This window comes from Procambarus clarkii, chromosome 68 (genome assembly GCF_040958095.1).
Source record: "Procambarus clarkii isolate CNS0578487 chromosome 68, FALCON_Pclarkii_2.0, whole genome shotgun sequence".
Lineage (NCBI taxonomy): Eukaryota > Metazoa > Arthropoda > Malacostraca > Decapoda > Cambaridae > Procambarus > Procambarus clarkii.
The window spans coordinates 8,808,847-8,834,871 of record NC_091217.1 but is presented as its reverse complement, the minus strand read 5'-3'; the positions used below and the strand labels follow the sequence as shown (position 1 = coordinate 8,834,871).

At 45.6% G+C, this 26,025-nt stretch overlaps 3 protein-coding genes across 3 annotated transcripts in view; 1 reads left to right on the top strand and 2 right to left on the bottom strand.

Annotated features, from left to right (window-relative positions):
- LOC123748871 (uncharacterized) overlaps positions 1-2,928 on the bottom strand; it is a 172,288-nt gene extending 169,360 nt beyond the window's left edge. The window contains exon 1 of the mRNA XM_069310824.1: positions 2,086-2,928. Coding sequence (XP_069166925.1) covers positions 2,086-2,509 — 424 coding nt within the window. The 5' untranslated portion in view covers positions 2,510-2,928. The remainder of the gene's footprint in view (positions 1-2,085) is intronic.
- Positions 2,929-20,842: 17,914 nt separating this feature from the next.
- Positions 20,843-22,810, top strand: LOC138355634 (adhesive plaque matrix protein-like). Its single transcript, XM_069310952.1, has one exon. It carries the CDS (start codon positions 20,843-20,845, stop codon positions 22,808-22,810), a length of 1,968 nt encoding a protein of 655 aa, XP_069167053.1.
- Positions 22,807-23,694, bottom strand: LOC123747674 (involucrin-like). Its single transcript, XM_045729887.2, has one exon. It carries the CDS (start codon positions 23,692-23,694, stop codon positions 22,807-22,809), a length of 888 nt encoding a protein of 295 aa, XP_045585843.2.
- Positions 23,695-26,025: the final 2,331 nt, after the last annotated feature.

Sequence of the window (26,025 nt, the reverse complement as noted above, 5' to 3'; positions counted from 1 at the left end):
TCAAAGAAATGTGACCGTCATTAACCGAAGTCCCACGCATTTTGGTAGCAATTTGGGCGCTATTAAGGTAAATTAGGTTAAATTAATTAAGTTTAAATCAGCCAGAGCAATAGAGGATTGTTAAAGGAGATTGGGTCAATTAATTCAGATCAGGGTTAGTTGTGGGGTGGAGAGGGGGGGGCCAAGATTGTCACTGACCAATCAGAAAGCAGTTTGAAGGAAAGGGATATAATTGTATTATTATTATTATAAGACAGAGAGGAATCACACTAACGTAACACTCAACGCATAGGTTCGATCCCACGCCACGGCTCCAACAAATTTTCTCATCATTATTAATATCAATACTATAATATCGCCTGTATAGAGGCTAATGAGGGGATGTCGCCCCCGTAAGTCAAGAGGCTACAAGAGGACAAGACGGATATAACAGCCTTCAAGTTCAAGTTCAAGTTCAAGTGTGTTTATTGAGACAAGACAAAAATACATCTCAAAGGGATAGAGTAGCTTAGGCTATTTTCCTACCCCCTTAACGTGAGCGTAAACTACATAGACTAGAGTTTACCTCTTAAGGTGTTGAGCTACACAGATGTGATGGGGGGGGGAGGGTGTTTACACCTGGCGTTGATTGACAACTTCGACACCCAGGGGGGGGGGGAGTACCAGAATAGGGGCGTCATACTCCCGACTACAGCTACGGTACATTAAATAATTCCTAATTCACTGTTTTATAGAGTGTAGCTCCTGTAGTTGACAGTAGAGAGGGGCTACACCACTGGGGGTGAGAGGGGCTACACCACTGGAAGTGAGAGGGGGCTACACCACTGGAAGTGAGAGGGGGCTACACCACTGGAAGTGAGAGGGGCTACACCACTGGAAGTGAGAGGGGGCTACACCACTGGAAGTAAGAGGGGGCTACACGACTGGAAGTGAGAGGGGGCTACACCACTGGAAGTGAGAGGGGGCTACACCACTGGCCAAATACGGCAGAAAGAGAAAAGCAAGATCTTTCAACTTGTTTTCATTTTCTCGTTTTCTATGAGTTCTTGTGCCGACAGGAGCAGACTGTCCTTTCCACCGCCGGTTTATGAGGCAAGAGTCAATTATCGAGAGATTTACACAGCTAGAGAGAGAGAGAGAGAGAGAGAGAGAGAGAGAGAGAGAGAGAGAGAGAGAGAGAGAGAGAGAGAGAGAAAGAGAGAGAGAGAGAGAGAGAGAGAGAGAGAGAGCAGCCACATTACTACCCAAGTAAAATAAACAAAAGAAATCCTTACCAACCATGAGGGTAAACTTAAATATTCGGCCGCCACTTGAACGTTGATGAAATCCTCGATAAATATCACTTCGCAAAAGCGCCGACAAGCAGTCTTATCGTAGCTTTTTTGGTCGAGACGAATAAAACATAAATATTGAAAATAGAAGCTTTGTTTACCAAATGTTTAAGTTGCTGAGAATTAATGGGTTTGTGGATATAATAACATAGTTGGTGGGTCGGCCAGGTCCACGGAGAGTATAATGGCCTACTTAAAATTGGCAAATTGGAAGTGCCCCAGACATACAGGGATGTATTCCCACAGAGGTGAGAGGGGTATGTATGTGTATGTATGTATGTATGAGGGGGAGTATGTGTATACTCTAAGAGTATACTTTGCTTTTAGGCAATGTTTGGATCCAAAGTATTCTCGCTGATTGACCTTAAAACCGAGGCTAAATCTATACCAATATATCGTTTATTTAGCTAAAGAGGCGTTCCTTAATTTTATTTTTGTTATAATATACAGTAAGAGTTTAGTTCAAGACTCAAGTATACCTACTGGTTGGCCAGTATAGGCTGTTATTGTCGCCTAACGACCCAATTGCCGTCACAAGACCGTCACCCCCAAGCCTAAACCAAACCTGTTCTGACATTTCCTCGTTTCTGAATAATTTTACGTCATTTATAGCCTATTATACCCTCCTATATGTGAGGGGTGACTGCTCTTCCCCCTATCCCCCCCTCACACACCCCCCTTACTCTCCCCACATTGTCTAGCCCCCCTTTCTCTATCCCCCTTATACCCCCTTTAGGAACAGTGTCAGCCTTACCCGAGCAGATGGTCACTGTGAGGAAGGAAGCCATCACGAGGGTGCTCACTGATCCAGTCGCTGTGTTGCTGTGCCACCATGCTGTGCCGCCAGCCTTGCTGTAGCCACCGCTGGGCACCCCTCTGCTGCTGCAGAAGCGGCTGTGTGTGTTCCTCCGAGCGGCGGCCCGCTGCTGCTGCTGCTGCTTCTGTCTCCAGCTGCAGGTAGTGGCGGGCTGGTGGTGGCTGGTAGGTGAATTCAAGTCACTGCCGGCGCGGGACCACGCGGTGGGGCCGGCTGGCTGCTGCTGGTGTGTGGTGGTGGTGGTGCCAAGGGCAGGCTGGAGCAGTGTTGGTGACGGGGTGCCTCTGGTTGCAGTGTTGGAGGAGGTGTGGTGGCCCTGTGGGTGTGGTGGTGGGAGGCGCTGGTCGACCGGCCTAGCCATGATGGTTCTCTTCAATATATCCGCGTGTCTCAATCTGTTATATCCGCGTCTCTCGCTATCTTTATGATATCCGCGTCTCTCACTATCTCTGTTATATCCGCGTCTCTCACTATCTTTATTATATCTGCGTCTCTCAATATCTTTATGATATCCGTGTCTCTCACTATCTTTATTATATCTGCGTCTCTCAATATCTTTATGATATCCGCGTCTCTCACTATCTTTATTATATCCGCGTCTCTCACTATATTATATCCGCGTCTCTCGCTATCTTTATTATATCCGCGTCTCTCGCTATCTTTAATATATCTCTCACTATTTTTATTATATATTATAAAAAAAATCGTTATGCATCCTCCTGTCAGCCGTCACTAAACACTCGTTATCATCTGTCTGTCGTTATTGTGTATCTGCGTTATTATCCCCCCCCCCCCTTCACTTCCCCCTTTGATCGCTGTCAGTCACCAGCTGGCCACCTCAGCTGGCTGGCACAGCTGGCCCTGTGCCATCTCCCTTACTTTCACCAGCTACTGTATAACACGCCAGCTGTCTGTGGGTTCGTGAAACCAGCTGTCTGTGGGTTCGTGAAACCAGCTGTCTGTGGGTTCGTGAAGCGAGCTGTCTGTGGGTTCGTGAAGCCAGCTGTCTGTGAGTTCGCGAAGCCAGCTGTCTGTGGGTTAGCGAAGCCAGCTGTTTGTGGGTTCGTGAAACCAGCTGTCTGTGAGTTCGTGAAGCCAGCTGTCTGTGGGTTCGTGAAACCAGCTGTCTGCGGGTTCGTTCACGAAGCCTGGGCGTTCATAAGCCAGGTGGCTGAACGTTCACTAAGCCAGCTGCCTATAAGCATTCATCACCTCACCCACTCCCTGAACACTTATCAACAGAGGTCGCTTCAGAGCGAGGCGAATCACTCATTCAGCACCGCTCCTGTGCCAGGTAAGTTACGGGCTCACCATAGCCCGTGCTGCTTGGAACTTGTTCCGAGTAGCTGAATCTATAACAACAACAACAAATCACAGCGAGGGGGTAATGATTGCTTCGTAGATCATCCCGGATCCTCGTGTGGTCGCTCTACTCCTGCGGCCGCTGTAGAGAGCACTGACGAGGAAGATTTAGCGCCAATTAGAGATGGAAAGTCGATAAGGTTGAGAATATTGAGCTATTAAGGGGGTTCCCTGCTGGAAATGAAATACCTGTAATTAGATCATTAAGCGCCCGGAGTACCTGAGCGCTCTAGCTTCCGCTTGAGCGACAGCATTGGTACAACTCGTCCTCCCAATAGGTCAGGTTTTATTTTTTTTACGTCATATATGCAACCTATTTAAAAAAATTAATGAATCACAAATATTCTCGTTTTCTGTGCATCGGACTCAATAGGTTAAGTGAGTCCGTACGTTTCTGGCTAGGCTAAAAGGTCAGTTTTTTTACGGAGTGTTAAATCAAGGGAATGGGGCTGGTTTGTGGGCGCTGGAGCGCAAGCTGCACCTCTCGCTTGAGCGTGAGGTGTCACTAAGCCAGGATAACAACAATTAAATTCATAAACTTCCATTTTAGGAGTAATAGTAGTTGTTCTATTAATAGCAATAGTGGTAGTAATAGCAGGGCCTATTAATAGCAATAGTGGTAGTAATAGCAGGGCCTATTAATAGCAATAGTGGTAGTAATAGCAGGGCCTATTAATAGCAATAGTGGTAGTAATAGCAGGGACTATTAATGGCAATAGTGGTAGTAATAGCAGGGACTATTAATGGCAATAGTGGTAGTAATAGCAGGGACTATTAATGGCAATAGTGGTAGTAATAGCAGGGACTATTAATGGCAATAGTGGTAGTAATAGCAGGGACTATTAATGGCAATAGTGGTAGTAATAGCAGGGCCTATTAATGGCAATAGTGGTAGTAATAGCAGGGCCTATTAATGACAATAGTGGTAGTAATAGCAGGGCCTATTAATGGCAATAGTGGTAGTAATAGCAGGGCCTATTAATAGCAATAGTGGTAGTAATAGCAGGGCCTATTAATAGCAATAGTGGTAGTAATAGCAGGGCCTATTAATAGCAATAGTGGTAGTAATAGCAGGGACTATTAATGGCAATAGTGGTAGTAATAGCAGGGACTATTAATGGCAATAGTGGTAGTAATAGCAGGGACTATTAATAGCAATAGTGGTAGTAATAGCAGGGACTATTAATAGCAATAGTGGTAGTAATAGCAGGGCCTATTAATGGCAATAGTGGTAGTAATAGCAGGGCCTATTAATAGCAATAGTGGTAGTGATAGCAGGGCCTATTAATGGCAATAGTGGTAGTAATAGCAGGGCCTATTAATAGCAATAGTGGTAGTAATAGCAGGGCCTATTAATAGCAGTGTTGCTGACAATAGCTGTTAATAGAACTAACAGAAATGCAATTTACGATTTGATCATTATCGTTATTACTATCAAGCCAAATTAATTAAAATCTTTTATAGAGCAATATTTCCAGTCCTGTACGGTCGCGCGCACGCGCTCGCACGCGCGCGCGCACACACACACACACACACACACACACACACACACACACACACACACACACACACACACACACACACACACACATCTCCTGTTGACTGACGGTTGAGAGGCGGGACCAAAGAGCCAAAGCTCAACCCCCGCAAGCACAAATAGGTGAGTACAAATAGGTGATTACACACACACACACACACCAGGAAGCAGCCCGTAACAGCTGACTAACTCCCAGGTACCTATTTACTGCTAGGTAACAGGGGGCATCAGGATGTAAGAAACTCTGCCAATAGTTTCCCACCGGTGCCGGAAATCGAACCCCGGTCCACAGGACTGCGTATCCAGCGTGCTGTCCACTCAGCCACCGACGCCCCTTGTGTGTGTGTGTGTGTGAGAGAGAGAGAGAGAAGCAGCAGATGTGATAGAGGAAAAATAAGTCAGGAGTACAGTACATTAACAAGGCGGGGCCCAAGAGCTGAAAGCTCGATCCTACAGGTTCAAAGAGTAAATACAACTCCACCCCTCCCCCCCCCACAAGCCTCCAGGCAGGCAGGCAGGACAAGCCGTGAATAAATCGCAATTGAAAATTGGTTATCAATAGCAGAGCGGTAATTTATTGCATCAGAAGACAACAGGATAAATGGAGAGAATCTGTATATAGCAAACATTGATAAATATGGCGCATGTGGCAGCGAATCGACAACATGGAAGATTTAGTGCCTATTTTGTTCTTAATTGACGATTTTATATATATATATATATATATATATATATATATATATATATATATATATATATATATATATATATATATATATATATATATATATATATAATATCAACACTTTTATGCCAGGCTCCGAGTGTCTCTGAGGCAATGGGGACAAAATTGTAGCGGTGCTCAAGATCTCTGTATTTACGAGACTTAACTACTTCCTGGTGATTGGCAGCATCGATTGATTGATTGATGAAGATTAAGCCACCCAAGAGGTGGCACGGGCATGAATAGCCCGTAAGTGGTACGGTGATTGGCAGATTGATGAAGATTAAGCCACCCAAAAGGTGGCACGGGCATGAATAGCCTGTAAGTGGTGGCCCTTTTGAGCCATTACCAGTATCAAGAGCTGATACTGGAGATCTGTGGAGGTGCGACTGCACCCTGCGTGACGGGAGACGTCTCCCTTGTTGGTGGTGATTGGCAGCATCGCCTGGATTAATATATATGGGTGCACCTCACTCTACGATTCATCTAACACCCCGCTTATTCGTAGAGAGCGGTGAAGGGTAGGGTGAGGAAATTATTGCCTGATTCCGGCTTCTAGTTGTCCACCAGGTCTTACATCTTCCCTCTGGATCAATGGGTGCTATTATGTCTGGGGTTTTCTTCTAGTGACTATTCTCCAAGTTCACATGTTTTATTTGTAATTCCATCTATTTAGTTTATTTGTAATCATGTAATGTCTGGGGTTTTCTTCTAGTGACTATTCTCCAAGTTCACATGTTTTATTTGTAATTCCATCTATTTAGTTTATTTGTAATCATGTCCCGTTCTTGGTGAGCGTTCTGCTGATGGATGAAGCTGTTTCGTAGGTGTGAAGATTTGTGAGGTGGTTAACAGGGTCTTAGAGTGTGCGTGCGTGCATGCGTGTGTGTGTGTATTCACCTAGTTGTATTCACCTAGTTGTGTTTGCGGTGATTGAGCTTTGCTCTTTCGACCCGCCTCTCAACTGTCAATCAACTGTTTACTAACTACTATTTTTTTCACACCACACACACACACACACACACACCAGGAAGCAGCCCGTGACAGCTGACTTACTCCCAGGTACCTATTTACTGCTAGGTAACAGGGGCATTCAGGGTGAAAGAAACTTTGCCCATTTGTCTCTGCCTGGTGCGGGAATCGAACCCGCGCCACAGAATTACGAGTCGTGCGCGCTATCCACCAGGCTACCAAAAGAGCTGGTAGGTAGCCCCTGGTAGCCCCTGGTAGCCCCTGGTAGCCCCTGGTAGCCCCTGGTAGCCCCTGGTAGCCCCTGGTAGTGTGTGTGTGTGTGTGTGTACTCACCTAGTTGTGTTTGCGGGGGTTGAGCTCTGGCTGTTTGGTCCCGCCTCTCAACTGTCAATCAACTGGTGTACAGATTCCTGAGCCTACTGGGCTCTGTCATATCTACATTTGAAACTGTGTATGGAGTCAGCCTCCACCACATCACTGCCTAGTATTGTGTGTGTGTGTGTGTACTCAACTATTTGTGCTTGTACTCAACTATTTGTGCTTGCAGGATCGAGCATTGACTCTTGGATCCCGCCTTTCCAGCTATCGGTTGTTTACAGCAATGACTCCTGTCCCATTTCCCTATCATACCTAGTTTTAAAAGTATGAATAGTATTTGCTTCCACAACCTGTTCCCCAAGTGCATTCCATTTTGTGTGTGTGTGTGTGTGTGTGTGTGTGTGTGTGTGTGTGTGTGTGTGTGTGTGTGTGTGTGTGTGTGTGTGTGTGTGTGTGTGTAACGAGGCGGGAACCACAACATAGCTTTACTAAGAACAGGAGGACATTAAAATATATTAATGTTCCACATATCTTAGGAAAAAGCTAAATCCACGGAACGAGAAAATCCATGAAAAGACCTCTCCATGGAACGAAGGTGTGTATTTTGTTATACAAATATACACAATTCCTCTTCCTTGAGATGAGGTTATCTTGAGATGATTTCGGGGCTTTTTAGTGTCCCCGCGGCCCGGTCCTCGACCAGGCCTCCACCCCCAGGAAGCAGCCCGTGACAGCTGGCTAACACCCAGGTACCTATTTTACTGCTAGGTAACAGGGGCATAGGGTGAAAGAAACTCTGCCCATTGCTTCTCGCCGGCGCCTGGGATCGAACCCAGGACCACAGGATCACAAGTCCAGCGTGCTGTCCGCTCGGCCGACCGGCTCTTCGTTACATATTGTATCTTTAAACGGTAATTTATGCAAATAATGCTGTCAAATTTTTATTGTTATAATTATAAACGCAAAATTATTAAATAGTAATAATAACAACCCAATTAAAAATTACTGTATACGTCAGCATTTATTCATCATTTATACATGATATTTCCACTAATATTGTGATCCATTCATCGATATACATATTTTTGTATATGTAAATCTTTTTTGTTCTGAATTATATTCAATTCAATGTAAATTTTAAATGTTCGTCATTTCAGTCTTCTTATATTTTTTTATTAGTTTTATTTTAATGTTTCTTTAGCAGTTCTGTTGTGTGTTTACCTATTTGTAATTATGGGGGGTGAGTTATGGCTCTTGGGTCCCGCCTCTCAACCCTTAATCGACTGGTATATAGGTGCAGTCGATTATACGTATGTATGTATATATATATATATATATATATATATATATATATATATATATATATATGTGTGTGTGTGTGTGTGTGTGTGTGTGTGTGTGTGTGTGTGTGTGTGTGTGTGTGTGTGTGTGTGTTTGTGTGTGTGTGTGTGTGTGTGTTTCTAAGGCTTTTTTTAAGGCTTCTGTAGCTATTTGAACACCTGATTTTTATTTGTTAAAATAAAAATCCGCCTGTAACAGTAGCTTTCTGTTGCAGAGATATTCCTGTTATAGACTGGAGCACTCCTGTTACTCCGGTCGATTTTCCGTATCATTCACTGTAGCCTCCTGTAGGGTACTGTGTCGAAGACTTTCTGGTAGTCCATATATGTACAACTTCGCTCGACTCTCTGTCTTGTCTGCTCAGCCGTCGAGTCAAGTCTGTAAAGCAGGCTCTGCTGACCCAGGACGCAAGCTGGTGTTATGAAGACCCTTCTCTCGAGATGTTCTCTTCTCTCAAGATGTTCTTCTCTCAAGATGTTCTCTTCTCTCAAGATGTTCTTCTCTCAAGATGTTCTTCTAGCCTGCCTCTTTCTTGTACTCTTGTTCACTATCAGGAAGTGCATGTAAGGAAGACTGGCCTGTAGTGTAGTGCCTCTTGTTTCCTTCTGAGGTTATCCTGGTTCAGTACTTCAAACTAAAATATAATATATCCTTCAGTTAATTACCCTCCTCTTCCTTCCCTTCACCTCTTCCATATCCCTTTCCCAGCTACTCTTCCATTCCCTCCCATTCTCCTACCTTTCCTCGTCGCTCCTCAGAGGAAAGGGAGAACTACCCATCTCTGGGGAGGTGGGAGGGCGTATGAGCTTAGTTTATGGTCCTGGGTTCGATCCCAGGCGCCGGCGAGAAACATTGGGCAGAGTTTCTTTCACCCTATGCCCCTGTTACCTAGCAGTAAAATAGGTACCTGGATGTTAGTCAGCTGTCACGGGCTGCTTCCTGGGGGTGGAGGCCTGGTCAAGGACCGGGCCGCGGGGACACTAAAAAGCCCCGAAATCATCTCAAGATAACCTCAAGAAGGGTGGGAGAAGCTAGGAGGGGGAAAGGAAAAGGGAAGGAAGAAATAGAGAAAGGAGGGATTGAAGGAGCAGGAGGAAGAGAAAGAGTAGGACTAGGAGGAAGTAAGAAAGTAAGAAAAAATATATGCAAAGGATGAAAAACTTCGATGTTTTTCAACCAAAGGATAAAAATTGTGGACCTTTGGCTTAGGGCCACAATTTCAATCCGGAAGGGACAATGCTGTGTGGCGCAGCAGCACCGTAGAACATATCCCTAGATAACGGAACATACTTAGTTTGTCTGAACTGACCTCAGGATTATTATAGAACGTCAACTGGCCAAAAGAGCTAGAGCACAGACTTAATTTTTTTTGTCAAAGATCCTCTCATGTGAAGCAAGGTATATACGACATTCGTCTCCTGCAAGGCATTCCGCTTCGTCTAGGTCTTCGTGTGAAAGTTTACGGTCTTTTTTTAATTCTTGTATATGGTTAGCTATTAACCCCAATGATCTCAATATATAGGCAAGACGACATTTCCCATTGTCATCTAACAATGTCAAAACAAGTTACTGTCAATTTTTTCATCATTTCTACACCCAACCAGACCATCACCAGAGATATTCTGACCAGGAACATCAAAATAATGAAACATATATATATATATATATATATATATATATATATATATATATATATATATATATATATATATATATATATATATATATATATATACCAAACAATCTGATTTGATAATAAACAGCTGACACTTAGCTTCTTCCTATCATCTTCAAGACCAAGATTAATGGTCAAATTACCACACACCTACTTCCTACACCTGACACACCTACTTCCCACACCTGACACATCTACTTCCCACACCTGACACACCTACTTCCTACACCTGACACACCTACTTCCCACACCTGACACACCTACTTCCCACACCTGACAATTCCGTACAAGAGAACGCAGTTACCGTCGACTGGGTAACGCCTCGCCTCACACCTCACGGAATATATATAATATTACCTAATCCAATTGTTATTGCCTTTCTGCCTCCGAAGATGCTGAAAAGTGCTTCAGCGAAACAAGTTCTTTACCGGCACACGTTCCTTCTCGGAGAGATTACCGGCAATTCTAGCCGCACGAGATTAGTCAATAATAGGTCTTTGATATCCTTAAGGTCCAGTAAAATTGTGAAACTATATTTTTCGAGTTAATTTTTCAACTTCCTTTCTTGCAAGATTCATTGATCACCCGGACGTGTTATTAAGCAATACGTGTCGGTTAAGACAACAGTTTGACGAGGAAATCAGATTTATGATATATGGGATTAACATGAGAGACTCTCTCTCTCTCTCTCTCTCTCTCTCTCTCTCTCTCTCTCTCTCTCTCTCTCTCTCTCTCTCTCTCTCTCTCTGTCTCTCTCTCTCTCTCTCTTTCCCTCTCCCCGTTCTCTATTGCCAGCTGGTGTTGACACGGCCTGGACGTGTATTGAATATTGCTGTTAAACATATGTCCCCCTCCCAGTCATTCCTTTTATATCACGGTAGAAGAACACGAATGAATCCTGTTGGAAATATCACAGCAGAACGGAACAGAGAAGAGACTAGTGAGAATAAAGAAGCAGTTTGCAAGGATAATGGAATAGCTTGCAAGAATTAAGGAAGAATTAAGGTTTACAAGAATTAAGATAAATCTTGCAATAATTAAGAACCGGCTTGCAAGAATGAAGATAAATCTTGCAAGAATTGAGAAGAAACAAGAATTATACAGAGATACACAGTATGAAATAACATACAGAAATACAGAAGATATTTACCCGTATGCAGAAGACGTACATACACACATACAAGGAAGAGACATTCACATAACTTACATAATGTGTATTAAAGACATACACATATATGAGAAGACATGTATGCACATGTGTCAGCAGCTGATGACCTGCACCTGTCGTTCGAAATGCCATGTATTATACATCTGTCCAATTGCGTTCAAAATGTATACTTGTATAGCGGTGATTTAAGTAACCTGTGTTGAGAGGTGTTCAGTGCACCGGTCTGAACTCTGTGTGTTATGGAATGTTCAAGACACCTGTTGTGGAATGTTCAAGACACCTGTTGTGGAATGCTCAAGACACCTGTTGTGGAATGTTCAATACATCTGTTGTGGAATGTTCAAGACATCTGTTGTGGAATGCTCAAGACACCTGTTGTGGAATGTTCAATACATCTGTTGTGGAATGCTCAAGACACCTGTTGTGGAATGTTCAATACACATAATATGACTTTAAGGTTCTCAGTTCAACATTCCAGTGGACAATTAACACGATTATCGAACAAATCCACAAGGGCCGTGACGAGGATTCGAACCTACGTCCGAGACCATCGACATAAATCAAATTAGTCAATAGAAATAACTAGAAAGCCATTTTTTTTTTAACTTGAATATATACAAAAGTCAACCGAACAAGAGACAAACCAAAAAAAAGGGGGGACAAAAAAAAGGGAAAAAAAAAGGGGGGACAAAAAAAAGGGGGGACAAAAAAAAGGGGGGACAAAAAAAAGCCTATTCCAAAATAGTCACGAAATGCAAACTCCAGATTACGCGCTATAACGAATTACTCTCGCTTAATCGGACTTATCGGTTGTGTTCAGCGACAGGCGGCCCACATTCCCCCCCCACACCCCACCCCCCCCCCCCTTTCCCTTTCACCCCCCCCCCCCCCTCCCCCTCTCACCCAACTTCCCGGTATCCGATCTGTCACTCACGGTATCCGGTTTTTAGTCATTCTTCCATTTTCTCTTATCCGGTTTTGTACCGCCCGTTTTCTATAGGGTGTCTGGCTCTTGTGCGCCCCCCCTCCCTTTTGGCTCTTGCCCCCCCCCTCCCCCAGCTCTTGTGGCTTCTCCCTTGCCTCTTGTGGCCTCCTGCCTCTTGTGCCGCCGCCCCCCTTCCCCTGCCTTCTTGAGGTTATCTTGAGATGATTTCGGGGCTTTAGTGTCCCCGCGGCCCGGTCCTCGACCAGGCCTCCACCCCCAGGAAGCAGCCCGTGACAGCTGACTAACTCCCAGGTACCTATTTACTGCTTGGTAACAGGGGCATTCAGGGTGAAAGAAACTTTGCCCATTTGTTTCTGCCTCGTGCGGGAATCGAACCCGCGCCACAGAATTACGAGTCCTGCGCGCTATCCACCAGGCTACGAGGCCCTCTTGTGGGCCCCTGCCTAGTTCGTAGACGGGAATGGTTACTTTAGCCAGTGTAACTGGACACGAAGAGTGGCCAAGTTTTTAAGTAAAGGTTTGTTAGCCATAAATGCATGTTATGATGTTTTGACGAGATTGTCAGAGGCTTTACGACGGCTTCCCGCTCAAAACTCTCTCGAGTTGCTTGCAGGCGTGGGAGGGTCTCTTTGGAGTAGATGGGTGAGTCCTTGGAGTAGACGGAGACGAGGTAGGGGGTCTTTGGAGTAGATGGGTGAGTCCTTGGAATAGACAGAGACGAGGTAGGGGTCTTTGGAGTAGATGGAGACGAGGTAGGGGGTCTTTGGAGTAGATGGAGACGAGGTAGGGGGTCTTTGGAGTAGATGGGTGAGTCCTTGGAGTAGACAGAGACGAGGTAGGGGTCTTTGGAGTAGATGGAGACGAGGTAGGGGGTCTTTGGAGTAGATGGAGACGAGGTAGGGGGTCTTTGGAGTAGATGAGTGAGTCCTTGGAGTAGACGGAGACGAGGTAGGGGTCTTTGGAGTAGATAGATACGTGGAAGGTTTTAGAATTTCCTCTACACGTGGCAGGATTCAGCTCGAACTGAATCACCGATCATTCTCGTTGGCCCTCACACTAAATAACGAGGAATATATATACTGCGTGATGAAGATCTTTCCTTCAATGGATCCTTATTCCTCTTTCTTTACAAGCAGCATTATCTCTCCTCAAAGGTGTCATTAGATCGACGGTGTCTTTACTGATGTCAGTACCGGATCGAAGGTGTCTTTACTGATCGCAGCACCAGATCGAAGATGTCTTCTCAGAATAAATCTGTGACCTGTTCGCGATAACATTCATCTCTACGTGGTTATTTGCTGTGTCACCCCACATGTGCAGGCGCTATGTTACCCAACATGTGCAGGCGCTATGTCACCCCACATGTGCAGGCGCTATGTCACCCCACATATGCAGGCGCTATGTCACCCCACATGTGATATACTTGACCGTGAACCTAGTAACACATCTGGAGAGAAGGGATTTCGTGGGTTCAGGGTTTCAACATGGGTTCAGGGAGGGTAAATCTTGCCTCACAGGTTTAATAGAATTCTACGATCAGGTGACAAAGATTAAGCAAGAATGAGAGGGCTGGGCGGACTGTATCTTCTTGGACTGCCGGAAAGACTTTGAGACAGTACCCTATAAGAAGCTGGTGCATAAGTTGGAGAAACAGGCAGGGGTAGCTGGTAAGGTGCTCCAGTGGATAAGGGAGTACCTAAGCAATAGGAAGCAGAGAGTTACGGTGAGGGGTGAGACCTCAGATTGGCGTGTAGTCACCTGTGGAGTCCCACAGGGCTCTGTACTCGAATCTATCCTGTTTCTGATATACGTGAATGATCTCTCGGAGGGTATTGACTCATTCCTCTCAATGTTTGCTGACAACGCCAAAATTATGAGAAGGATTAAGACAGAGGAGGACAGCTTGAGGCTTCAAGAAGATCTGGACAAACTGAAGGAAAGGTCTAACAAATGGTTGTAAGAGTTTAACCCCAGCAAATGTAATGTAATGAAGATAGGTGTAGGGAGCTGGAGGCCAAATACAAGGTATCATTTGGGAAATGAAATTCTTCAAGAGTCAGAGAGAGAGAGAAAGACTTGGGGGTTGATATCACGCCAGACCTGTCCCCTAAAGCTCATATCAAGATGATAACATCAGCAGCATATGCCAGGCTGACTAACATAAGAACGGCCTTTAGAAACTTGTGTAAGGAATCATTCAGAACTTTGTATACCACATATATCAGACCAATCCTGTAGTATGCGGCTCCAGCATGGAATCCATATCTTTTTAAACAAGACTAAACTGGAGAAGGCTCAAAGGTTTGCCACCAGACTAGTACCCGAACTAAGGCGTATGAGCTACGAGGAGAGACTATGGGAATTAAACCTCACGTCGCTGGAAGACAGAAGAGTTATGGGGGGACATGATCCACACATTCAAGATTCTCAAATGAATTGATAGGGTAGATAAAGACAGATTATTTAACACAAGGGGGCACACGCACTAAGGGACACAGGTGGAAATTGAGTGCCCAAATGAGTCATAGAGACAAAAAGTATTATTTCATTGTCATAGTTGTAGTTATAGAAGATGGGATGTATTAGACAGTAATGTGGTGGAGGCTGACTCCATGCACAGTTTCAGGCGTAGATATGATAGAGCCCAATAGGCTCAGGAACCTGTACACCAGTTGATTGATGGATGAGAGGCAGGACCAAAGAGCCAGAGCTCAACAGACCGCAAGCTCAACTAGCTGAGTACATGTGTACACGTGTACACGTGTCACTCACATGTGTCACCCACACATGTACACGTGTCACCCACATGTGTAGACATGGTACAAAATATATTTACAAATCTCCTGGTATTTTGGGATGGGCATTTTAATTTCCTGGAATTAGTAGGTTTGGTTTATTTATTCCGTGGAGTTTGGCGCCTCATATGGCACTGTGTCTACTGTGTTACTGTGTCTATTGTGTTACTGTGTCACCGTGTCTGTGTTTACTGTGTCACTGTGCTACTGTGTACACTGGCTTAAAGGGGCTGTGTGATATCCATTACTGCTAGAATCCACTCAGCAAAACATCTAAACTATTGGGACCGACTAAAATACTTTTAATCTGTATTCCCTTGAGCGCAGACGGGAGAGATATATAATAATTTACACGTGGAAAATACTAGAGGGGCTGGTCTCAAACCTGCACTCAGAAATAACACCACATGAGACCAGAAGGCATGGCAGGATGTGCAGAATACCCCTGTTGAAGAGCAGAGGTGCAACAGGTACTCTGAGAGAGAACTCTATCAACATCAGAGGCCCGAGACTGTTCAACACGCTTCCATTACACATAAGGGTCATAACTGGCCGACCCCTCACAGTGTTCAAGAGAGAACTATCAACATCAGAGGCCCGAGACTGTTCAACACGCTTCCATTACACATAAGGGGCATAACTGGCCGACCCCCTCACAGTGTTCAAGAGAGAACTTTATTAACACCTCCAAAGGATACCTGATCAACCAGGCTGTGACTCATACGACAGGCTGCGAGCAGCCGCGTCCAACAGCCTGGATGACCAGTCCAGCAACCAGGAGGCCTGGTCGAGGACCGGGCCGTGGGATCGCTAAGCCCCGGAATGATCGCAAGGTAACCTCAAGGTAACGTAAGATGATCATGGTACTGGGCCATGGTAATACCATGGTAACAGCTGCAGGAGGCGTGCTGGCCAGTGACCAATAAGACTGTTATAGACGAACTAATGCTGACCTAACATAATAACAGGAGGCGAGTTTTTCAATAAACGGAGAGAGAGAGAGAGAGAGAGAGAGAGAGAGAGAGAGAGAGAGAGAGAGAGAGAGAGAGAGAGAGAGAGAGAGAGAGAGAGAGAGACAGAGAGAGACAGACAGACAGACAGAGAGAGAGAGAGACTGAGAGAATGGGATACACAATGAGAGAAAGAGAGAGAGAGAGAGAGAGAGAGAGAGAGAGAGAGAGAGAGAGAGAGAGAGAGAGAGAGAGAGAGACAGACAGACAGACAGACAGACAGACAGACAGACAGAGAGAGAGAGAGAGAGACAGACTGACAGACAGACAGACAGACAGACAGACAGACAGACAGACAGAGAGAGAGAGAGAGAGAGAGAGAGAGAGAGAGAGAGACAGACAGACAGACAGACAGACAGACAGACAGACAGACAACTACGAGTCTACAATGTACCTAAACAAATAGGAATAATGATCAAATACAAGAATAAAGCATGGGAGAGAACGGAAAGGGAAAAATAAAGATTATGTACCGCAAGAAAGAGAAAGGAGAGAATGTATAACTAGCGGAAGCTGGAGATATAAACATGAGTCATAACTGCAATACGGAGGAAGGGGAAGCAGTGGTTATGGAAGGGGGAGTGGTTATGGAAGGGGGAGTGGTTATGGAAGGGGGAGTGGTTATGGAAGGGGGAGTGGTTATGGAAGGGGGGGAGTGGTTATGGAAGGGGGAGTGGTTATGGAAGGGGGAGTGGTTATGGAAGGGGGAATGGTTATGGAAGGGGGAGTGGTTATGGAAGGGGGAGTGGTTATGGAAGGGGGAGTGGGTATGGAAGGGGGAGTGGTTATGGAAGGGGGAGTGGTTATGGAAGGGGGAGTGGTTATGGAAGGGGGAATGGTTATGAAAGGGGGAGTGGTTATGGAAGGGGGAGTGGTTATGGAAGGGGGAGTGGTTATGAAAGGGGGAGTGGTTATGGAAGGGGGAGTGGTTATGGAAGGGGGAGTGGTTATGGAAGGGGGAGTGGAGGCTGCACCAATGGAAGAGACAGGACGTAGACGGAAGAAGCAACAGAGCAAAGAGACGATGCGAAAAGATGTGAAAACACTCGAAAACGGAGTAAAAATAAAGAAGAGGGGGAAATAGAGAAAAGGGAAGCAGAGAGAAGGAAAAGGATAGAGTGAAGGAGGAGGAGAGGATAGAAGAGAGTAAGAAAAGAGTAAAGGGAAGAATGGAGAGGAGAAGAAGAAGAGGGTGAAGTAGGCAGGCGTACCAACACAGCCACTGAGGACAGGCACAGCATTGCTGTGGAAGCGTCACAGCGCCCACAGAAGAATACATAGAAAACGGGATTTGGAGTGCCAGCAGATGCCACCTGGTCAGCTATTTATAGACATGAATAAATTATTAATAAACTGTCAAGAGTAAAATAACTTAAAAAACATCGTTCGAGATTTTTTGTAAATAAATTTACACAGCTGTTAATAAAATATAATTATATTAATTATAATAAATAATATTAATCAATGTTTGCGAGACCAGCCACAGAAACTGGTCACGAAACAATGGGTATAAATTGGATAAGTTTAGATTTAGGAAAGACTTGGGTAAATACTGGTTCAGTAACAGGGTTGTTGATTTTTGGAACCAATTGCCGCGTAACATTGTGGAGGTGGGGTCCCTCGATTGTTTCAAGCGCGGGTTGGACATGTATATGAGTGGGATTGGGTGGTTATAAATAGGAGCTGCCTCGTATGGGCCAACAGGCCTTCTGCAGTTGCCTTTGTTCTTATGTTCTTATGGTCACAGAGTAACGACCTCGCTTCATGCAGGGTCGGAGTTCAATCCCCCAATGACCCGAGTAGCTAAGCATTGTCTCTTCATTCCTTCCTCATATCCTTGTCGCCTTTCAAGCGTTTTATCCTGATAATTACCTTAGCTTATAAGACGGAATGAGAACCAAAAAAAACACCGCTAAACGAGGCATGAAAGCAACAGGAGATAAAGAGGGGATAATTGTATAATATTTATAATTGTAATTTATAATTGAGGGATAATTGTAAAATATTTTGCAGTTATATAAAAATATAACTGCAATACAGAACTTTTATTTGCAGGAAAAAAGATTGTCAGTATGTGTAAAATATGACTTTAAAAAATTCGACATGGTCAAAAGAGGAAGTTCCGGTAAAGAAAGCGACATGTGCGATTAAAAAGGAATGCACAAGGAAGCATTTTTTAAGATGCGACAAAATCCAAGTCGCAGTTTATCGCTGGGACGCGACCGAACGACCCACTACCCCAAGTTACACGACCCGTGACGGCGTCTTGGGTGAACGACACACCAGTTGATTGACAGTTGAGAGGCGGGACCAAAGAGCCAGAACTTAACCCCCGCAAACACAACTAAGTAAGTACAACTAGGTGAGTACACATACACACGTGACGATTTAAGAATGATTTGTAAAGCAGGGACCAGGTTCACGAAGCAGTTACGCAAGTACTTACGAACGTGTACATCTTTCCTCAATCTTTGACGGCTTTGGTTACGTTTATTAAACAGTTTACAAGCATGAAAACTTGCCAGTCAACTGTTGTTATTGTTATAAACAGCTTCCTGGTGCTTCGGAGCTCATTAACTATTTAATAATTGTAAACAAAGCCGCCAAAGATTGAGAAAGATGTACGGATTCGTAAGTGCCTGCGTAACTGCTTCGTGAATCATTCTCCAGGAGAAGCTTTGTAAACCAGTTAAGCAGATATTGTGTAAACCTTAGAGGTTAAAACAGAAGACTGGGTGTAAACTTTATAAAACCCTCAGAGTCGAAAATGGAAACCAAACAGCAGACACTAATGCATTGTGGGTAAGCAAGAAGCTGCGACTCAATGCCTGGCACATTAGGTTAATGTATCAATCAACGGGTTACTGCGCAGGTTAATGATGGAACATTTCGCTTAAACTAAAACACCTGTTTGACATCCTCTTGACATCATCCAAACACCTGCTTCTTAAAAAAAAACACAAAATCGTACGTCTTACCTAAGGCCATACACGAGACAACGATAACTAGATATTTGAAACAATCTCATTAATCAGCGGTAAATGACCTCACTTCGGGGCCTGAGTTTGGAGGGGGGAATGGCCAGAGACGTTGAAGACGCCGCCTTGAGGGTTAAACATCTTGACAGGTTAAGTAATAATTGTAAATAAGAAGCGATAAGATGCTTATCTTAACATACTAAGAAGGTTAGGTGAGGTCGGTGTTTTCTATGAAGCTTTTCAAGGTAAACTAAAATATTCACAATCAATTAGTATGTCACACATGCACTTATTAAATAAGCCAATATTGACCGAAAGCAAGTGCGATAACAGGTTGCAGCTGGTGTTGGCAAAGACGAGGAGGAGGAGAGACGAACGACAGCTCGAGAACGACAGAACGAGAACGACAGAACAAGAACGACAGAACGAGAACGACAGAACGAGAACGACAGAACAAGAACGACAGAACGAGAACGACAGAACGAGAACGACAGAACGAGAACGACAGCTTATTGAAATGAACTTGGCGAAGAGCGAGTAACGCCGCACTGGTCGAGGGGAAATATTGAGATCGCGCTGAGAGCGGAAATCCGCGCGCGCCAATTTTCAAAAGTTCGTTTGTCTTTTGTTTATCGAGTCACCACGCTACTCTGCCGCCATATTACATCCCTTGCTGCGTTATTCCCCCTGTCGTTAGTGGTGTAAACAATTTAATGTGGAATGTTTATACTTATTTTAATCATTTTCATTTCGATCTGTATCTCAAGGTATCTAAATTGTCATATTAAATGACATTCGAATTTCTCTTAAAAACAAATTTTTAATCCTCAAATTTTCACATTGGGGGAATATTGTCCTATGTGGAGACTGGGGGGAGAGGGAATATTGTCCCGTGTGGAGACTATGGGGGGATATTGTCCTATGTGGAGACTGGGGGGAGGGAATATTGTCCCGTGTGGAGACTATGGGGGGATATTGTCCTATGTGGAGACTGGGGGGAGGGGAATATTGTCCCGTGTGGAGACTATGGGGGGATATTGTCCTATGTGGAGACTGGGGGGGGAGGGGAATATTGTCCCGTGTGGGGACACAGAAAGCGACAAGGAAAATGGCGACAGATTTATTCACTGACAATTGGGACAAGATTGCGTTCCGTGATCTTTGAATACTGAGTTATTGAAGGCGGTAGTTTTGCACTTGGGGTTGTTGCCTCCACCTTGTGCTTGCAACCTGACTACGCACCCTGTTGCAAGCACGGCCAGGGGGGGGGCCGGGTTCACGAAGCAGTTACGCCAGCACTTACGAACCTGTCTCTCTTTTCTCAATCTTTGGCGGCTTTGTTTACAATTATTAAACCAGTTAATGAGCTCCGAAGCACCAGGAAGCTGTTTATAACAATAACAACAGTTGATTGGCAAGTTTTCATGCTTGTAAACTGTTTAATAAATGTAACCAAAACCGTCAAAGATTGAGGAAAGATGTACACGTTCGTATAAGTACTTGCGTAACTGCTTCGTGAATCAAACCCCAGGAGTCCTTAAGCGTTTACACCAACCACTTACGAAACCTCTACATCTACATTAGTAATTGAACAGTTTACGAATTTCGAAACTGGGTAACCCACGTTTAATTTGGTTATAAGAAACCTCGATCTCTTTCGGAACTCATTAACTGTTTTAAGAAAGGTAAACAAAGCCGCTACGATGGGGGAAAAGATCTAAATGTTTCGTTCAGTTGTTGCGAGATTACTTGATGACTTATTTGTCCGTGTTTGCCGTGCTCCTGCCTTGTACTCAGACGTATTAAGTACGTATAAGAGACTAAGGTATGAGTACATTGTCGCTACTTTAAGGCAGTTGCCAACAGTTATGGGTAATTTACCAGACCTTGACAGCTGCGACCTGTCACTCAGCTACCTTGACACCCATGACAGCTGTCATGGCGGAGAAATACCGCTACAACTCCCTCATGGCGGGGAAATACCGCTACAACCCCTCATGGCGGGGAAATACCACTACAACCCCTCATGGCGGGGAAATACCGCTACAACCCCTCATGGCGGGGAAATACCACTACAACCCCTCATGGCGGGGAAATACCACAACAACTCCCTCATGGCGGGGAAATACCACTACAACTCCCTCATGGCGGGGAAATACCGCTACAACCCCTCATGGCGGGGAAAATACCGCTACAACCCCTTCATGGCGGGGAAATACCGCTACAACCCCTCATGGCGGGGAAAATACCGCTACAACCCCTCATGGCAGGGAAAATACCGCTACAACCCGTCGTGGCGGGGGAAATACCGCTACAACCCCTCATGGCGGGGGAAATACCGCTACAACCCTTCATGGCGGGGAAAATACCGCTACAACCCCTCATGGCGGGGAAAATACCACTACAACCCTTCATGGCGGGGGAAATACCGCTACAACCCTTCATGGCGGGGAAAATACCGCTACAACCCCTCATGGCGGGGAAAATACCGCTACAACCCCTCATGGCGGGGAAATACCGCTACAACCCCTCATGGCGGGGAAAATACCGCTACAACCCCTCATGGCGGGGAAAATACCGCTACAACCCTTCATGGCGGGGGAAATACCGCTACAACCCCTCATGGCGGGGGAAATACTGCTACAACCCCTTCATGGCGGGGGAAATACCGCTACAACCCCTCATGGCGGGGGAAATACCGCTACAACCCCTTCATGGCGGGGGAAATACCGCTACAACCCCTTCACCCCTTCATGGCGGGGGAAATACCGCTACAACCCCTTCATGGCGGGGGAAATACCGCTACAACCCCTCATGGCGGGGGAAATACCGCTACAACCCCTTCATGGCGGGGGAAATACCGCTACAACCCCTCATGGCGGGGAAAATACCGCTACAACCCCTCATGGCGGGGAAAATACCGCTACAACCCGTCATGGCGGGGGAAATACCGCTACAACCCCTCATGGCGGGGGAAATACCGCTACAACCCTTCATGGCGGGGAAAATACCGCTACAACCCCTCATGGCGGGGAAAATACCACTACAACCCTTCATGGCGGGGGAAATACCGCTACAACCCTTCATGGCGGGGAAAATACCGCTACAACCCCTCATGGCGGGGAAAATACCGCTACAACCCCTCATGGCGGGGAAATACCGCTACAACCCCTCATGGCGGGGAAAATACCGCTACAACCCCTCATGGCGGGGAAAATACCGCTACAACCCTTCATGGCGGGGGAAATACCGCTACAACCCCTCATGGCGGGGGAAATACTGCTACAACCCCTTCATGGCGGGGGAAATACCGCTACAACCCCTCATGGCGGGGGAAATACCGCTACAACCCCTTCATGGCGGGGGAAATACCGCTACAACCCCTTCACCCCTTCATGGCGGGGGAAATACCGCTACAACCCCTTCATGGCGGGGAAAATACCGCTACAACCCCTCATGGCGGGGGAAATACCGCTACAACCCCTTCATGGCGGGGGAAATACCGCTACAACCCCTTCATGGCGGGGAAATACCGCTACAACTCCTTCATGGCGGGGAAATACCGCTACAACCCCTCATGGCGGGGAAATACCGCTACAACCCCTCATGGCGGGGAAATACCGCTACAACCCCTTCATGGCGGGGGAAATACCGCTACAACCCCTTCATGGCGGGGAAAATACCGCTACAACCCCTTCATGGCGGGGAAATACCGCTACAACCCCTCATGGCAGGAATGTCTTCCACCATGCAGGAAGTACACCAGCCACAACCTGCTTGATCACATGGAAATAATAGCCTTAGAAACCTTCCAAGATACAAAACTAATAGCCTAAATTCCTTCCGGAAGTCTTAATTCAGACTGAGAATCTTCTGGAAGACTTAATTCGGACTGAGAACCTTCCAGAAGTCTTAATGCGGACCGAGAACCTTCCGGAAGACTTAATGCGGACTGAGAACCTTCCAGAAGTCTTAATGCGGACCGAGAACCTTCCGGAAGACTTAATGCGGACTGAGAACCTTCTGGAAGTCTTAATGCGGACTGAGAACCTTCTGGAAGACTTAATGCAGACTGAGAACCTTCTGGAAGTCTTAATGCAGACCGAGAACCTTCCGGAAGTCTTAATACGGACTGAGAATCTTCTGGAAGACTTAATGCGGACTGAGAACCTTCCGGAAGACTTAATTCGGACTGAGGACCTTCTGGAAGTCTTAATACGGACTGAGAACCTTCCGGAAGACTTAATTCGGACTGAGAACCTTCTGGAAGACTTAATGCGGACTGAGAACCTTCCGGAAGTCTTAATTCGGACTGAGAACCTTCCGGAAGTCTTAATTCGGACTGAGAACCTTCCGGAAGTCTTAATTCGGACTGAGAACCTTCCGGAAGTCTTAATTCGGATTGAGAACCTTCCGGAAGACTTAATTCGGACTGAGAACCTTCTGGAAGACTTAATTCGGACTGAGAACCTTCCGGAAGTCTTAATTCGGATTGAGAACCTTCCGGAAGACTTAATTCGGACTGAGAACCCTCTGGGAGACTTAATTCGGACTGAGAATCTTCCGGAAGTCTAAATGCGGACTGAGAACCTTCTGGAAGACTTAATGCAGACTGAGAACCTTCTGGAAGTCTTAACAGCGGACCGAGAACCTTCCAGAAGATTAGAGAAACCTTCCGGAATATAGAACCTGAGTTCCTGACTCGAGCGAACTTGGCCATGGCAATTTTGCCTCCAAGTTTCTATATATTTGATTAAACCAACTGGCAGCAGCTGGTTTCTGCACGCCATACGGACCCGACGTTCTTGTGTGTGTGTGTGTGTGTGTGTGTGTGTGTGTGTGTGTGTGTGTGTGTGTGTGTGTGTGTGTGTGTGTGTGTGTGTGCGTGTGTGTTTGAGAGAGAGAGAGAGAGAGAGAGAGAGAGAGAGAGAGAGAGAGAGAGAGAGAGAGAGAGAGAGAGAGAGAGAGAGAGAGAGAGAGAGAGTCTATCCAACTAGTGCCCAATTACTAACCATCCCCACAATCTATCCATCAGAATCTATCTTAACTCCCAGGTGTGTGTGTGTGTGTGTGTGTGTGTGTGTGTGTGTGTGTGTGTGTGTGTGTGTGTGTGTGTGTGTGTACTCCACCACACTCTTTACATTAACACACACATATATATTGAGACTGGGACAGTGTTTTCTATCGCCTGAAGCTTCTGTTCACCAGCAGTAATGATCTGGGAGTTAGCGAATGTGGGCTGTGAAGGTATGGAACGGGGGGTCGAAATGTAACTTCGAGGATTAAGGAGCTGAACATTACCACACACATTAAGAAATAAAGGGACCGATGAGACATGATCACGACATAGATGGCACGGGGATTTATAAGGTATTTGAGAAAGTCGAACAGTTTGACGTGGATGGACACTCGACGGGCAGAAGAATTACGGAGAATGTTATAAAACATTTTTTATTAAAAGAGGAAGGAAATGGACAGTTGAAAATGACTGAAGGATGACGTAGTAGAAGCTGACTCAGCAGTTTTAATAAGACATTTGTCAAGACACACACACACACACACACACACACACACACACACACACACACACACACACACACACACACACACTCACTCCATGCTGGGGCTGCATACTCCAGGATTGGCCTAATATATGTGGTATACAAAGTTCTAAAGAATCATTCAGAACTTTGTATACCACATATGTCAGGCCAATCCTGGAGTATGCAGCCCCAGCATGGAGTCCATGTCTAGTCAAGGATAAGACTAAACTGGAGAAGGTTCAATGGTTTGCCACCAGACTAGTACCCGGGCTGAGAGGTATGAGCTACGAAGAGAGACTACGGGAGTTACACCCCACATCGCTGGAAGACAGAAGAGTTAGGGGGGACATGATCACCACATTCAAGATTCTCAAGGGAATTGATAGGGTAGATAAAGACAGTCTATTTAACACAAGGGGACACAGGTGGAAACTGAGTGCCCAAATGAGCCACAGAGATATTAGAAATAACTTTTTTAGTGTCATTGACAAATGGAATGCATTAGGCAGTGATGTGGTGGAGGCTGACTCCATACACAGTTTCAAGTGTAGATATGATAGAGCCCAATAGGCTCAGCCACCCACTCACACCTACGACAGGTGTCCCCCACAACCCAGGCCAGTGTTAACTGACCAAGATATTAATAATAATAATTATTATTTTAATAATTATAATAATTAAAATAATAAAGATGATAATATTGGGCGTCCGGAGGTCCACGGGCGCTGGAGGTGACGTGTTATTAATAGGTAGTTATGTCTCCCTCCCTCTCTACCTCCCCTTATTCTCTTCCCTCCCTTACCTCACCTCCCCTTTCCCCTCACTCTCCCTCCTTATTCCCCCTTACCCTGCCACCCCATATCCCTCTTGTTCCTTTTTTGTTGTCAATTCTTCTTCTCCCTTCCCTCTCTCTCTCAAGTCTTTTCCCTTTCTCTTTCTCCCTTACTGGTTCCCCTGATTTTGCAGGATTGCCAGCCAGGGACTCTCTCTCTCTCTCTCTCTCTCTCTCTCTCTCTCTCTCTCTCTCTCTCTCTCTCTCTCTCTCTCTCTCTCTACGTTTGTGTGATTATTTCAAGGAAGGCTTTTGTTAATGTTTGTTCACATACTGTAGCCTTCTCTAATATTTATATCGCGACTCTTATGTTGTAGCCAGACCCCTCATATTGTAGCCAGACCCCTTATACAGTAGCCAGACCCCTCATACAGTATCCAGACCCCCCTCATACAGTATCCAGACCCCCCTCATACAGTAGCTAGACCCCCTCATGCAGTAACCAGACCCGTCATACAGTACCCAGACCCCTCATACAGTAGCTAGACCCCTCATACAGTAGCCAGACTCCTTATACACTACCCAGACCCTCATACAGTATCCAGACCCCCTCATACAATAGCCAGACCCCCTCATGCAGTAACCAGACCCGTCATACAGTACCCAGGCCCCTCATACAGTAGCCAGACCTCCTCATATTGTAGCCAGACCCCTCATATTGTAGCCAGACCCCTCA